General features: G+C 35.7%; 1 protein-coding gene across 2 annotated transcripts in view; it reads left to right on the top strand.

The window, feature by feature from the left end:
* Positions 1 to 16,576, top strand: part of LOC106936183 (inactive dipeptidyl peptidase 10) — a 53,914-nt gene extending 37,338 nt beyond the window's left edge. For both annotated transcript variants that reach the window (XM_015017027.1, XM_015017026.1), the window contains 14 exons: positions 1,629 to 1,670; positions 1,760 to 1,864; positions 3,901 to 3,992; positions 6,455 to 6,502; positions 7,581 to 7,699; positions 8,983 to 9,030; positions 9,261 to 9,359; positions 10,449 to 10,515; positions 10,646 to 10,840; positions 10,917 to 10,968; positions 11,051 to 11,150; positions 11,477 to 11,535; positions 14,055 to 14,127; positions 14,208 to 16,576. In XM_015017027.1, coding sequence (XP_014872513.1) covers positions 1,629 to 1,670; positions 1,760 to 1,864; positions 3,901 to 3,992; positions 6,455 to 6,502; positions 7,581 to 7,699; positions 8,983 to 9,030; positions 9,261 to 9,359; positions 10,449 to 10,515; positions 10,646 to 10,840; positions 10,917 to 10,968; positions 11,051 to 11,150; positions 11,477 to 11,535; positions 14,055 to 14,127; positions 14,208 to 14,425 — 1,317 coding nt within the window. In that variant the 3' untranslated portion in view covers positions 14,426 to 16,576. The remainder of the gene's footprint in view (positions 1 to 1,628; positions 1,671 to 1,759; positions 1,865 to 3,900; positions 3,993 to 6,454; positions 6,503 to 7,580; positions 7,700 to 8,982; positions 9,031 to 9,260; positions 9,360 to 10,448; positions 10,516 to 10,645; positions 10,841 to 10,916; positions 10,969 to 11,050; positions 11,151 to 11,476; positions 11,536 to 14,054; positions 14,128 to 14,207) is intronic.
* Positions 16,577 to 16,821: the final 245 nt, after the last annotated feature.

Below are 16,821 nucleotides of genomic sequence, written 5' to 3'. Positions count from 1 at the left end.
AAGTATGGATTTTTACTGCAGGAGTTTATAAAATGCAAAGCTTTTGAAGGGTGTACAAAAGAAAGAACAAAGAATAATACTGTGTGTGGTTTTGGGTCGATGACATCACAAGAGGTACCAGAATTAACTCAGAATGTAGTTTTGTGAGTAGATTTCTTGTGATAAACCACAAAAGTTTCTCAAATGATCATCATGACAGATTAATACAAGACAAATAATCTTCCTTCTCCCAGTGCTAACTACAGAAATACACCAACTCTGTCAGAAACAACCAATCAGAGCCAAGGGGAGGGGTTTTCCGCTGTCAATCACTGAGCTGATTCACCACAACATAGCCTGCCACAAATGCTAAAGCTAGTTGGCATTGCCACAGTTTTTCTGGAATGGTAATTTGTTTCTTTACCATTAGCACTTTCAGCAGCGCGTACACGTGTTTGATTGACAGCACTACGATCTTCCTCCTGGCTTTGATTGGTTGTTTTTGACCCAAATAAGATTCTGCAGCAAGATTTGAAAATCGGTGCCACATCCAATCTCTGCTGTGGTCCTATTGTCAGTTGGAGTGTTATTCATGCACTCTTCTTGAAATATTTTGGTGTTTTTAGATGTCATGAGTAAATTACCTTCAAAGAATGATTTTTGTTAAAAACATGCCTAATGTGATGTCATCAGAGGCATTTGCATGAAGAAAGTTGTTTTTATTGATTGACCAAAATGTATCAAAACACCGTAGAACTGACTATGGCATGTTGTTCTTAACCTGGGTTCGATCGAACCCCAGGGGTTCGGCGGAGCCTCTGCCGCGGAGGTAAAGACACACGTAAAGTCGTGATGACGCCCCGCTTTGCCATCACTTGCTGCAGAGGATCACGTTACATTGCTGAGCCAATGTAACGGAGGAGCACTGATTGAAGGAGCTTCACTCTCAGCAAGGATTTGAACTTGGGTCTTTAATTACTTCAGCAAAACTCACCGTTTTTACCAAATTCTGTAGCTTTCGCTGTACTTCTAAATCTGCTCCTTAGTCGCATCTTTTCGGGGTTGCTACTGCCTCTAGTGGCGTGGGGGTGATAACACAACTCATATAATTACATAACTAAATCAGAATACCGCAAAGTCTTTATTATTTATTATTAATTTTTCATTCTCTTAAGAATGTAGAGCTAATTAAATGATCTAAATGAGACATTAAAGTGGTTCCAGTTTCTCTCGATGGCCAACCTGTTGAAACTGTGGCAAATTTGGGTCGTTCCTGGACAGTCAGCTCAATTTTGCTGAAAACACTGTCTGTATTTTGAAGAACTGTTCTCAGAGACTCTACCTTTTAAGAAGACTTAGTGATCATGGGGTGACCCAACTATACTCCAGTTGAGGCACCCCTATGTCTTGAATTTGGAAAAAAACTCATTTTATTTATTACGACAGAAGGGTTCAGTGAATGCGCATATGAATCTGATGGGTTCGGTACCTCAAAAAAAGGTTAAGAACCACTGCTCTATACATAACAAACTATATTTAAACTGAGTTTGATTTATTTACAAGATTATTCTAACTAGCAACTTTAATTTTTTTGGAAAATGGTTAGAAATAAATGACAAAAATGTTTCTACTTCATCTGAAATCCATAGAAACATAAAATGGCCATGGACATGATGCAGAACCAGCGACAGGTGTGTACTTCTAGAAAATCTTCCTTCTTTGTTTTTTTACTCCTTAATTACTCATGGGTTTCCTTTAACCTTTCACCTTCTATCATCAGGACTTGCCTTTGTTTACGTCAGACGGCTCAATGTTTTATACGATACTTCCAGCAAAGCAAGGCGCTCGTGGAGAGTTTCACCACATTGCTGGTCTGACAGTTCAGGTCAGCAATTTTCCATCCTTCATTATTATACTGTGTCTGACAAAAGTACAGATTTTTAAATTTACATCAGTAAAGCTTTATTTTATTCTCTAGGATAAAATTTATTCAGTCCTGAAGTATTTGCTTTGTTTTTAGTATTTATGTTTGTGGATGTATTGAAAAAAATGCGAAAGCATACTATATAAAATGGAATGTGTATGATTTATTTCCTTATGTAATTTACTAAAAAAAATTCCTAAAAGGTAAAGAAAATACTATTTTCCTTGTTTTTGTACTTCATAGAATTTCTCCGAGGTTTTTAAAAGCCTTATATGTGCTAATCTTAGTTTGGGGCTTTTAAAAAGTCTTAAGTATCCATCTAATATATTTATTTGATGAAATTGCTTTGGGTGTTCATTTTTCCATGATTTGTGACTAAACAAATATAATGCAGGAAAGCTATAAGCTATATGGAAATACATTCTTCCCCACACATTTAAACTTGGCTGCATTCCTGATTAGGTATTCTCCGTCTGAAACTGGCTTATTGTGCATTTTGGAAAGTAAAATTAAATGCTTTTGTGTCGTTATGCTCTCATTAATCACAAGGGAGTGTAAATATAAGCAAGATTAGGTGTAAAAAGTCAGAAACTAGAGCTGAAAATCATGATTAGACAAAAATGATTTAACTTCTTTAAGTTACCCAGTTAAATATGTTGTTACAATAATAATTTATTAAGTTATTTGTTATTTATTTAGCTCTTAAACTTATAAAGTCTTTAGGTTTTACATACTGAGACCTATTATGCTTCCTTGAACAGGTTAGGATAAGTCTGTAGTCCACATAAAAACATGTTCATCCCTTTTTCTGCACAAAATCATTCTTAGACAATCAGATTTTATTCTGCTCAGTTTGAACTCCTTTCAGAATGAGCTGTTTTATGGCCTCTTATCTCTTTAAATCAAAGTAAGCTGCTGCTGGCCATGCTCCCAACTCAACATTTACATTAGCATACATGAAAATGGCTGCTAACACATGCATTTATACAATCGAACATCTTCGAAAAGCTTTAGTAGAGCCTCCTGCACAAGCAGAAAGAATGCAGCAAGGGGATAAAACAACAACAAACCACTTGTCTTTTCCAGCAGCCATTGTACAGCACATACGGTGGCTGACCAAATGTGCTCGTTGCTAGGTAACCAGGAGGGCTTTGCTGGAGTTGCTGATGATTTGTGATGTTACATTTTGAAGGTTTTTGAAACAGCTCATTTTCCTGACACCAAAAACATTAACTTATTGCCAAAAATGGCTGGGTCACTTTTTTAGGCACTTGGGGGTGTTTTTAGAAGCAATAGAGACTCAAATGGAAGTAAAAAATGTTCAAAATGTGAATTTTAGTTCCTCTTCAATGTTATTTATATATGCAGCTCTGGAAAAAGCCCACAGCTCTGAACCCCATTGAAAACCTCATGGTTCTTCCTCCAAATATTGATTCTGAACTCTTCCTCAGTTGAAACATTAGTATTGCCGTTTCTAAATGAATATGAACTTGTTTTCTTTGCATTGTTTGAGGTCTGAAAGCACTGCATCTTTTTCGTTATTTTGACCATTTCTCATTTTCCGCAAACAAATAAAAAAAAATTTGCTTGTAATTTCATGACTTATTGTCAGTAGTTCATAGAATAAAATAACAATGTTCATGTTACTCAAACATAAACCTACAAAAAGTAAAATCAGAGAAACTGGATATTTTAAGTGGTCTCTTAATTTTTTTCAGAGCTGTATATATAACTTCTAAGCTCTATTTTTTGTCAACAAGTTTCTCCCATTTCTGCAGAGGCCCACATCCACTGTGATTTCTGCCTTCATAATAAAAATACCCAACAGGATCCTCTCTACAGCCACCGGTGTTTTGATTGAATCTCCCATTTTCGACCCATGCCGCTCCTCCTGCCATGCTCTGACAGAACCTTGCTGTACAGCTGTTCCTATTTTTATTCTGTGTATGTGAATGCTCCTGCTTTGCTCTTCATCTCTGTGTATCTGTGTAATGCAGCCTGCCATCCCCTCTGTCCCCCCGCGCTTCTTGACATCGGGGAGCTGGGATGTCACCTTGCTCTGCGCCTTAGACGAGAAGGCTGGAAAGATGTATGTGGGAGCCGCACTGAGTGGGAAATCTTTCTGTGAACACAAAAGTTACAGTCACTGAAATGAGCGTATCTAGCTTTAAATAGAGACTTTAATCTAAATCCTTCAACTAGTGGAGTAGAAACTGACTTATTGGACTTTTTAATTGATATAAGTAGTTAGAAATTAAGCTGAACTAGGGATGGAAATTATCGATTTATAAGGTAATCAAATGTTGATTGATCTTATGGCTCAACTAACCACTAATCAGTAAGCAGCCATTTTGTTAAAAACCAGAGTTTTTTGCTTGTATCAAGAGGGCCAACTGTCTTTTCATAACATGAAGGGCTACATTTCATACAAATTTAGAAAAAGAATAGGATAATTTTAGAACATATTTTGTGTTAAATACTGACTGAATAAACATAAAATTGTGGTTTTCTGACATTATTAAACTTATATAACCTTAAAATTACACATCAGTGACGACTTTTTTGTTTTTTTCCTCCTTGTATTTTCATTATTTTGTGGTGTTAGATTTTTTTTTTTCTGCGTTATGCCCTCTGCTTTTCTGTCATCAAATCCTCGCCTTTATAGCCAATCAGTAATTGTTGGTTTAAACGTTGAAGCTGTTCCCCCATGAGGCTCGGCTCAATGAACGCTATTAAGTTGGTAAATTAATGAGCTTGTACAGAGTTTAGATTCCAGAACAGAACCGCATCAAGTCCATTTTTCATCCCACACCTACGACGGATCTCCGTAGATAGAAAAGAAAGAAAAAAAGAAATTTAATTTAAGAAAAAAAAACACAGAATTATTTAGATCAATTTCAGAAACAAGAATATTTTGGAATTAAAAAATTCACAAATTTTCAACTTTTGGAAAATTTCTGTGTTTAAGAATTCCATAAATTTTTACTTTTGAAACTCAGATATTTCCATGTTTTTTCTAGAATATTTCAATTCAAATTTGTAACTTTTTCAAATCTGAAATTTCCACCGATTTTTCCTTCAGATTGGCTAGAAGAAAAAAAAAAGAAGTAAATTTCAACTAAAAGAATTTTTTAGATCAATCTCAGAAATTTTCTAGTAAAAATATGGAAATTTCAAAAGTCAAAAATGTAAAATAGTTGAAAGCTTTTGACTTTTTGAACTCAGACATTTCTTTGTTTTTTACTAGAAAATCTCTAAGATTAATTTAAAAAATTTTCTAGTATTTTTTATTTCTGACATTTTTGGCAGTAATTTACTCCTCCTTTTTTGTTTTTTATCTACAATAGCCAGATTATTTTGCTGTCGTAAACAGCAGACTCTGTTAGGACTGTTTTACTTTCCCAATCTAGTATAGCGCCGCCATCTTTAATACTATATCTGGTTCCGCTTACGACCAGTGGCGCCCCCTGCTAGATGGCGGCCAAACTACAACACTAAAAACGGTTTAAGGCTAACCAGACCTTATTAGTTTATCAAATTTAACTCATTTTAATCAAGAGATAATTTTAAATTGCTTAACTTATTGCCTCTCTAATCTGAGGATGTAGTATTGATCTGGGCTGACAAACTAAAGGAACTCTCTTTGATTTAGACTGAAGTAGTAAAACCACTGACAGGAAAGAGGACAAAGGATTACTTGGGGATTACACGAGGCGAGCAGATTATTGCTTAAACCTGCCTTTATCCTGCTGGGGGCATAAATCCCAGACGGACCGGGCTCGGAAAGCCCTCTGTTAAAGTAGCCGTCTCTCGTCAGCAGCTCGGCTCTCATGCTGTCGCTGCTTGTTGCCTCTAAACATCTCATTACTCTTCATACACTCACACAGACGCGGGAAGTCGACTCCACTCTGTTGCTTCTCGGAGAAAACGCCGGGGTGTAGAGCTGGTTTTATTAGACCGTTGAAGTATGTAAACGAGGGCCGATAGATTGTGATCATGAATAATTTATATGCAGATTGAAGGAGGAAGCTGGAACACCTGAAAGTTTGACATTAAAACCTTGGCAAAAAGTTGTAGCCGTGACATAAGTAAAAAGTTTTGCAGCTTTTTTAAAACGTTTAGTCTTGCAAAAGTATTCATGCCCTTTCCGCAGCTACAACCTAGAATATATTTTATTGGGATTAGCAGTTGATTGATAGACGATAAAGCAGTGTTTGAGTTTGAAGTGATGAAAATTAAAACTGAATCTGTTGGGATTAACAAAATAAAAACAAAATGTTTTAATTCATATCTTAGCTTGGCTGTTTAAACAGATTATAAATTATATGTTGTATGAACCGATGTTTAATTTGTCCGTTTTAATTCAATCAGATTCATTTCTGTTTTATCCGTTTTTATTTATGTCGACTGAATCATTCCTAAAACAAAATGTTGATAAATGCATCTTAGAGAAATGAAGTTTTAGCATTGGCTCCATTCTAAAAGAGCTTTATAATTATGTGGAAAATATGTGATTTTTACTTGATTTTTAAATCTGGATCTCATTTTCAGCTACTTTCTGAGCACAGAAAAATCGAGAGAGAGCAGGCACCTTTACAGGTAAATCCCTTCTGAATAAACACAATTTCTTTAATTATAAATCAAACAGGTGGAGACAGGTTGTATTTTCATTATGCATAATTCAGTTTTGCATGACATACATCCAGGTTGATATATTTTGAAATTTTAATTTCTTCTTCCTTCCTGTAAAAATTATACAGTTTTAATCAAATATGTCACAAAGTTGACATATTTGACATATAAATAATCAGAAGAATAACAACAATCATCCAATGTTTTGTTTTCAATTTGTCAGTTTCCACAATAAGTATGTAATCTGTGTAAACTCCAACATTTTCATGAATTTCTGTGAGAATTAGTTCCTATGGTGCTGCAAAAAAGTATTTACCCCCCTTTCCTGTTTTCCCCTGGTTTAGTTTTAACTTTTTTGTCATATTTAAACGTTTCACATCATCAGAGAAAGAAAGAAAATAAAAAGAAAACCGTATTCAGATTATAATTTCATATTATTGTCAATAAATCTATCCGAAACACCCTGATAACTAGAAGCATAAATTTGTTACGCAGGATACAAATAATTTGAAAGCATTCAAGTGAGTCCAACTATAAAACACTGAAAACAACAACAAAAATGAATGTTTTAGTGTGGCCTAGTCAAAGTTCACACTCCAATCTGATTGAGATATTGCGGCTTTCGCTTAAACACGTAATCAATGCTCCAAAACCATCCAACATTGATAAATTCGGATAATTCTGCTAAAAAGATTGGACCAGATGTCCTTTACAGCGAAGGGTGATTACTTTTTAACACTCAGTTTGGATAAATTTATTAAAATATAAAAAATAAATAGAGAAAATCTGTAAGGAGGCAGATACTTTTTCATAGCACATCAGATTTGTGTTTCAAAACCAAACTCACATTATGGAGCATCATGTTAATTAAACTAACATGGTTTTGTCATTTGTTTCATGTTGATTCATTTTGACACAATATGTGACGAAATAGTTTCATTTTGTATTATAAAAACAATCCAAACATCTGCTGGAGCAAATAAAAACTCTGTAACTTTCCCTCTAAATGCTGCCTCTAACCCGTTTTATTTTATTTTGCTTTAAGTGTGGATTTGAATGGAGTGTTTCAGCGTCGCTGCATCTCCTGTGGCCTCATTGACGGATGTGGATTCTTTAAAGCCATTTTCAGTCCAAATCAAACCCACTTCATCCTCTACTGCCTGGGTAACCACACACAAACAGGGGTTTTATGTGACACATTAACACAAAAAGAGGATCTTTTTTTAAATAAAAAGCAAATGTTTTTATGACTAAAAATCTGAAAAATGATAAAATATAAATTTTACCCTCAGTCCAGCTAAATAAAACTTTAGAGCTGCAAATATTAATGCATTATTGATAAATAGTTGAGAAAATTTGTTCTCATGCTTAAAGAACCATCACTTTATTCAGTTTTTAAAACATTTTTTTGCAATAAAGTGAATGGATTTTCTTCTACTATTTACTATTTGTAGAAAAAGATATAGAAAAATATTTATTTTCTTTCCTCTAAAGTTTATTTGTATATAAATGTCTGTATGCTGTGAGCGCTTGAAGTCCAAAAATCAGGTTTGAGCTCCATTCTGCCATATAAAGCTGATACTGAAAAAAAAAGGTCTAAAAAATATTACTAATTTTTTTAGAGACATGTTTTTGTGGAAATTTACTGCAGTTATTCCACTAAAAATATCTATATTCTTTCATTAATGTAATGTGTCACATAATGTATTTAATACCATGATGTTAAAGGAATTTCTATAAAAAAAATAATAAAAACATTAGTTGGTTCTTTATTATGTTACTAAGATCCAATGTGGAATGGTCCAGTCAAAGTCCAAACCTAAATCCTATTGAGAGACTGTTTAACGTGTATTCTGACTGAGCTTTTTGAACAACATTCAAAAAATTGTTACACGATTCAAAAAGTAGGTGGAGACTTACCACAAATGACATACAGCTCTAAAATAAAAAGCACACCACACTCTTAAGATTTTATCTCATTTTGATTGTATCTTGTCTCTGTCCTCTTCATAACCATCTATGACTTTGAGTTATTATAAAAACAAGTACCAGTAAAATAAAGTCTGTGGCTCTAACATAACACAATTTCAACAAATCCAGGAAGTCACAGCCCTCTTTCAAAGCAGTCTAAAGAGAATATAGATATTTATTTGTTGTTCCACAAAAGAGAAATCTCTGTGCAGCAGCAGCAAAGTGATGAGCTGTAACAGCAAATAGACTCACAGAATGATCAAATATAGAAATATCTATAAAAACAGAATAAAGAATAAAAATGCTGTACAGTAGGGGTGAAATTTCAACATAAATATTGTGTAGTTATGAAAAAAATACTCCAATCCAGGAGAATGTAAAACTGACCTGGTTAATTCAAATAAATACTTAATTGTGATAAATGGGATAACTTCACACGCCTCGGTTTTACATCATTTTCTATAATTTCGTTTCAGGCCCAGGAATCCCTAAAGTGACGGTTCACAGCATGAAGGACCCCTCTAGTAAGTGTCAAATGCAGTTCCACATCACAGCCAGCAGAGGGCGCTGTTTTAAAACAGACCCGAAATAAACCCGAATGCTTGGTTTATTTGTGAACAGCGCCACCTGCCTGTCACTCCCAACTTCAGCAATAACCATTGATATAATAAGAATATAATGCATTAGTGTATTGTAGTGTCTGTCTTTGTGTTTTTAGTGAAACTAAGACGTTTTGGTTGTGTGTCCTGTGCAGGTTATGTCGTCTTGGAGGATAACAGCCTGCTGTCTGCAGCTCTGAAGGACAAGAGGCTCCCGGAGAGTCTGTTCAAGACAGTCCAATCAGACAATCATGGTGCAGAGTTCTGGCATTTTATAACTTTTATACTGTTTCTAATGAAAAACATTTTTTTAAACCTTTAAAAGGAGGAATGCATGGTACAAGGTAATGGCAAAAATGCTAATTTCCACCTGCAGGCCTTGGACAGGTTGATGTAATCAAGTGTGATTTAGCAGATTGTGAATTGGTGAAAAACATTCATATTATTTAGCTACATACATGTCTGATAATTCACTATTCAGACCTCATGAAAACCAAACAAACTAATCCAACTACTATGGAAGTTTGAAGTAAAACCGTGACTTTTGACTTCTACCATTTAAACTGAGAATCCTGACTTTTTTTTCAAGAATTCTGATTAAAATTTTTAGAGATTAAAGTAAAAATTGTGATGAAAAAAATCAGGATTCTGAGAAAAAAAATCTGAATTCCTAGGAAGAAAATTTAATTCTGAGAAGAACAAATCAGAATTCAGATTTAAGAAAGAATTCTGAGGGGAAAAATCATTTTGAGGAGCAAAATCTTAATACTTTAGGAAAAACAGAATTCTGAAGGGATAAAAAAAAATCTGAATTCTGTTTTTTTTTTTTTTTTTGAATTAAAAAAAATCTGGATTCTGCCTGAAAAAAATTAAAATTCTGAAAAAAAAAAAAAATTAGTTCTGAGAAAAAAAATCTGACATCTGAGAAAAAATAGGTCAGAATTCTGAGAAAAACTATTTGGAAATCTAAAGGGAAAAAAGTGGGAATTCTTACATTAAAGTCAAAATTCTGACCTCAAATTCAGAATTTTGACTTTTAATATCAAAAATGTAAGAATTCCGACGTGAATCTTTAGTGATCAAAGGATTCTGAATTGAAAGACAGAATTTTTATATAATCAGGTTTAAAGGGGGGAAAAAGTCAGATTTCTGACACAGATGAAAAGTTAGACTTCTGAGTTTAAAGCAAACCAACAGACAATTCAGAAAAACATTTTCCTACATCAATAATGAGTTTAAATCTGGTTATTTAACAGCCATATTTTTGCCAGACATTTCATAACCTCGACACGTTCTGATTTTATTTAGCAAATTGTTGTTGTGATTAAATTTCCGTCCTGCAGATCTGCACCTGAAGCTGACTCTGCCTCATGGCTACGAGGCCAACCTGCACCCGCTACTCATTATTGTGTAAGTGTCGCTTGCTGAACATGCAGGTGAAAAATCGTCTTCCTTTTATGATTCATGACATATTTTTAGTCATACAGAGGCGTTCATTTATCACCAAGCTTGCTTATCTTGTTTTCCTTGTAACGCTCAGCGACGGCACGCCCGGCAGCCAGACTGTGACGGAGGAGTTTTCCCTCGGCTGGCCTCAGGTCCTCTGCAGCACGCACAGCGTGGCTTTGGCCTGGGTGGACGGCCGCAGCGGCGTCGGCCGCGGCCAGAAGACCGTCGCCGTTGACCCCCGGAAGCTCGGCACACTGAGAGTCAAAGACTACCTTCGAGTTGTAGAGTCAGTGAAACTTCACTGCACTAAAGTGTTAAATTCCTTGAACTCTGCTAAACTATCCAATTTCGTTCTTCCACAGGTTCATGCAGCTTCCTTACATCGACTATCGACGGATAGCCCTTTTTGGAAAGGTTATAAAAGTGTTTTTAGATATGAAATGTCAGATTTTGTAAAGCTGCAGCTCTGTTTACCTCCTTTTTGTTATAATTTCAGGCACTTGGAGGTTATTTAGCGCTCAAAATGTTAGCTGCAACCGACAACCTCTTTCAATGCGCTGCAGCTGTAGCACCAATAACGGACTTCAGGTTTTACAGTGAGTTCAGACACAAACGAAGCAGAAATTTGTACAATAACTTATATTATTGTTGTTTTCAGTCCATTTTTTGTTAACATATTGATAAAGGCATACAAAATAAAAATAAAATATCAATAAATAAACCAGGAATAAAAACCAAACACAACAGAAACTACAGACAAAATAGATTTCGAATCCTCTTTAAGCAAAATGATCAAGTTTGTTTTAATTTATGATGCAACTATTTGAGTAATTGCGACAGGCTTGACAAACACTAAAACATTTTCCTCAATGAAATAAACGTTGTATAACAAAAATCAGATAAAATGTTTTTTGTTTCTTAGGTGCAGCGTTTTCTGAAAGGTATCTTGGGTTTCCAGCAAAGGAGGAGCATGCTTACATGGTAAGGTTATGAAACAAGTTCTCCACTGCCTTGCAGGATTTACACCTTTTCAACATCTATAATGTTGTTTCCATCTGTTTGATTAAATGATATATTTTGTGCAGTAAATCACCTTCAGAAGTCAACTCTGTAGAGAACCAGCATTCTGTTTCAGTTTTTATGCACCACAAATCTGATGTGTTTTTGATTTGATGATTTTGATGTAATCAGTAATGTTTGCTGCTTGTTTCATAAATTATTTACTCTATGATGCAAAGCACCTTTTACTGCCCTGTTGCTGAAACCTGCTATAAAATTAAACTTAAGTTGAAAAGAAAGGTTCACAAAAACTTGAATGGGAATTTATCAGACGAGCAGCTAAGTGGCTAATGCTAATGTTACCAAACTCCAAAAATATTTTATATTGAAAATTATTCTGAACTTGAAGTTGAACACACCATTCACATTATTAAAATAATTTTATTCATTTATTTCAGTCATTTTTAACCTTTCTGGTAACGGGTACCAAAATAAGGATTTAATTGTGAGCATCACAAAAGTCTGAACTTGAATTATGTTGAGTGTTAGGTCTCCTCGTTGCATCTTTTAGGAGATATGATGAGGGGATGATGTTCTTCGGACATTAAAAATTGGTCAGAGATGACTGGAAAATGGTGATCCCGAAAGAAAATCCATCATATCTTAAAATGTTGCAATCAAACTCCTGTACTTTACATCTAAGTGAGAATTTGTGGCACAGCAGTATGTTAGCTTTGAAAGCGTTATGCATTTTTGCAAAAATATTTCCAAAAGCTTCAGTCTGTAGATTTGCAGACTTGAGCTGGGACTGCAACAAAAGGTGGTTCTGCACAGTTTTAGCTGCACTTTCCAGAATCTTATTTGTGACTTTGTGTTCGTTGGTCTCATCAAATTCCAATAAAATACGGCATAGTTTGTGGTGGCATCGTGACAAAATGAGAGAGATCAAGATGTCTGAAATACTCTTGCAAAGCACCTCAGTTTTATAATTAAAGGATATTAAATTATTCGACAGATACTCAATTTTAAATTAACCAAACAAACCTAAAACAATCTAAGACAACAAACCAACCTGCAATGCATCTTGTTTTCCTGAAAGTTGTATTGTTTTAGGGAGTTGATTCGATTCCACTGTTTCCTTTGGGGCCTCGGCTTGCAGAACAGTTGAATTGCAGCCTATAAAACTCAGATGTGCGCAGTATTTTTTTTTCAGTCTGACAACATATTGGATTGAATGAATGTACTACATCTAGAGAAGTGCACACAAAGCAGTGTAGACGTCTCAAATCGGGACTTTGCTGCAATATTACAACCACTCACCTGTGAAGGGAGCAAAACATCTATTAGGTGCATTTGATTAAATATTTTTCAAGGAAATATTGGGTTTTAGACTTTTTGTGAATGTCATGTTGACTCTGCCAGCCCACCAATACATGTTTAAACAGCAAACACAACAACAATGCTCAGACGCACCTATAATATCTCACCATAAGAGACATTTCTCAGGTGTTCCTGTCCATCACATCAGTCAGACTGGGATTGCTGAAAACCAAGAATGTTTTTGAAATCAGTGATCTACAAATCTGGTGTGTATCTTTTATAAAAAAACATGTTTTTTACATATTTGTTAAAAAACATGACAGTATGTTATGAGACAGATAATCTGTGAAAAGATCGATCTTCTCCATGTCCTCGCTCAGCCACTATTGTTGTCTGAAGAAATGCACCGCTCCTGACCAAAAACAACCAATCAGAGCCAGGAGGAGGGTCTTAGCGCTGTCTATCAACCGATTGTACTCTCTGCTCAATGTGCTGATGGTGGAGAAGCAACTCAACATAACAGGAAAACTGTTTGTGCCTGGCCACCAATGAAGGCTGACAATAGGAGAGAGAAGAGGGATGAGCAACACCACACAGAGAGTGATTGACAGCACTAAGACCCGCCTTTTGGCTCTGATTGGTTATTCCTAGTTGCCACTGGAAGCAGGCAGAGGAACTCAATATTTTCACAGATTATCTGTCTCATAGAATATATTCACAACATAGCAGTGACAGTTTCAACAAATATATAAAAAAATTAAAAATAAAATAAAAATATATAAGTTACATACCGTATTTCCTGGACTATAAGAAGCTCTTAAGGTTTAAGGCCTTGTAATCTGGTGCATCTGGAGTAAAACAGCGCCCTCTAGTGATGAATATGGATTAATTCTGGCTGTGTTTACTGACCTCAGTGATTTTATGTGGTTCACGGCGCTCTGTCAAAATGTTTTTGTTACATTACAGCTACTGTAGTCAGGAGCGTCGCGGAGTAATATGCTTTGATTCACTGACTGACTGTTTTGTTTCGCTTAATGCGCCTTGTATCCCAGTGCACTTTATATATGAAAAGAGATCGAAAGTAGACCATTCAGTAACAGTGTGCCCTACAGTGTTGAAAGTACAGTACTTCAGCTTTAAATTATATAAAACTTCACTGTAATGATGATGTGTTTTCCCAGACTGCATCTGTCCTTGAAGAAGTCAACAAACTAAAAGAGGAGAACTTCCTCATTGTGCATGGAACTGCAGATGGTGAGTTTCCACTAGTTTATATGGTCGACTTTTGGAATAATCTCACATCTGATTCATGTTTTCTGTGTCTCCAACCGAAGCGAGGGTCCACTTCCAGCACAGTGCTGAGCTACTAAGCCGCCTGGTGAAGGTGGAGGCCAACTACTCCCTGCAGCTGTACCCGGACGAGGGCCACGTCCTGAGAGAGCTCCGCAGTGTCAGACATTTCCAGCGGACTGTGGTGAACTACCTCCAAAACTGCCTGAAACACAGCACCCTTCTAGATGCCCCAGAGGAAGAAGAAGAGGAAGACGACTGAGCCCAGAGGCCTTTGTCTCTCCCTCCTGAAGGACTCATGATGAGGACTGGATGCACCGGTTATGCATTTCATTGGGTCAGGTCACCAGGAATTAGAGCAGAGGAGTGGGGACCAAAAGCATCAGATCACCTCCTGTAACTTCTGGATAAAATGTTGTTCTGTACGACATGATGTTGCACACAATTAGTTCAGCCGTTTTGTTGTATGTTTTGAGAAAGAGTTTGTTTACAGAATTCACTTGAGACAATGTGGGGGAGACTGCCACTGACTCAAAACGTTTACAAAGATTATAAAGCATGCATGTCATAACGGCTGCATGATGCTGATTATGTATTTTGAGCCATTTTTTTTTCAAAGATTTTTGTTTTGTCTTCAAAATTTGGAGATGGGGCCTCTATTTAGGTCAGGTTTTGAAATCCGGTGTGCTTCAACTTTTAGATGCATTCTTGCTTCGGCAGTCCTCAGTCAAATGATTTGATGTTTTTTTGGTATTTGGAAAACAAGGTGTTTCAAAAACCTTGTTTTCCAAGGTCACAGTCACAGTTGACTGGTACTTCCCTGTTACTGAGCAACCCAAGGGGATTTCCACCCACTTCATTATTAGACAGTGAAAACCTTCGGTCAGCTGGTTTTACTCCTGTATGCTCTCTGCAATGGCTGCTGGAAAAGACAAGAATGTTGAAAATTGCACATTTGTTTGTTGCCATTTTCACTTGTATAAAGAGCAAGTCTAAATATTGGGGGCGTGGCCAGCAGTAATTAATTTGCATAAAAGTGACAGAGCCTTTTAACAGCTCGTTCTGCAGTGAAATGAGATGAGATGGTGAAATGTCACCAATATGTAAAAATATGTAATGAACATGTTTTGTGTAGCCCAGAGAGCTGTCTTACCTTGTTTGAAAGGAAGCAGAATAAGTCCCCTTTAAATGACCTCCGCAGTGTGAAATCAAGTTCTGCAGAGGCCCAGTAATGGATCTCTGTACTGGAACTCATATGTATCTAAAAGTTGCAAGTCAATAACTCTTGAAGAGTTGGCTTAGAGTGTGCCAAACCTGCCGAGTGAGTGCTGTTGAAGGTAGAAACTGACGCATAAAAGAAACATCCTAACACAAAACTAAATACTTGGGATGGTTACTAAATAAATGAATGTAAATCCAAAACTTTAGCAAAAGTGTATTTGGTACTTAGGTGCTAGCCTGCTGATAGTCAGGAAGGACACTGGTCTGTTCGTAACCTGCATGATGTCAGATTACAGTCTGAGTTATGGTTGCATCCCTATGGATTAGTTTATCATCAAAAAGTAAATGTCAGAATATCTTCAAAAAGTGAAATTATTTCAGTGATTCAATTCAAAAAGTGAAACTCACACCGATTTACTGCAGACTTTGGACTTCGTTAAACATTGTGGACTAACACCAGTAGTTGCCATGACTCCCACCAGTCATTCTTTTTCTAGAACAGCTTTTCCTTTCACTCAATTTTCCAATAATATGTTTGGATACATCACTGTGAACAGCATTGGCCTTTGGTGACTTACACTCCTTTAGGAGGGAATTAATGAAAATCTACTGGACATTTGTCAAGTTATGTGTGATTCTATAGATAATGACATGATTTTTACATAAATTCATGTTTTAAAAAACATTTTTAATGGTCTCATAGTTTTGAGGTTTTCATTAGCTGTAAACCACAATTATCTAAATAAACAGAAATGATGTTGAAATAAATCACTGTGTATAATGAATCTATACAAAGTATGAGTTTCACTTTTTTTATTTGAATAACTGAAATAAATCAACTTTTCAAATATATTCTAATTTATTGAGATACACATTTTCTTTTTGCATTTTTACAGTGTGTTGCCGGATTATGCAGTGTTGCGTTAAGGATGAAGACCATTCTAAATGTGCCAAATACATTTTACAGATTTTGTCCTCTGGTTTTGTTTGCATTGTGTGAATAACAATGAGTATGCAACTGAAATGCAACAGAGACTATTTATACCATGCTCCAGTTCAAAAGTGAGTATATGTTACAGGAACGTATACGTGTCTGTGCACTGTATCTAAAAGCATTATTTCTGTTTTGATACATTGTGGCATTTTAACCATTTATTGTGTAATGCAGGATTAAATTATTTCTTTGGAAAAAGTGTTCAGGTTTTATGTCAAAACTTTCGAAAGGGATCCAACTACCAGGTGTGCATGTTGTCGAATGGAAAAGAACTCGGATGAATCCAGAACATCAGCAACTCCATTCTCACTCAAAAATAAAGCTAGACATTTTGGTCTCAAATTGATAAAAATATTCCTTTATTGTTCCTCATGCTTGTAGTCTCATTTGATGGGATGAATATTGAGAAACAAAATATGCAATTAACTCTTCTCTTTATGAAC

Source organism: Poecilia latipinna, unplaced genomic scaffold (assembly GCF_001443285.1).
Source record: "Poecilia latipinna isolate Pla-1442-1.1 unplaced genomic scaffold, P_latipinna-1.0 Scaffold2092, whole genome shotgun sequence".
NCBI lineage: Eukaryota > Metazoa > Chordata > Actinopteri > Cyprinodontiformes > Poeciliidae > Poecilia > Poecilia latipinna.
Note: the sequence above shows the minus strand (reverse complement) of the source record. Positions and strands in the feature narration are given on the sequence as shown.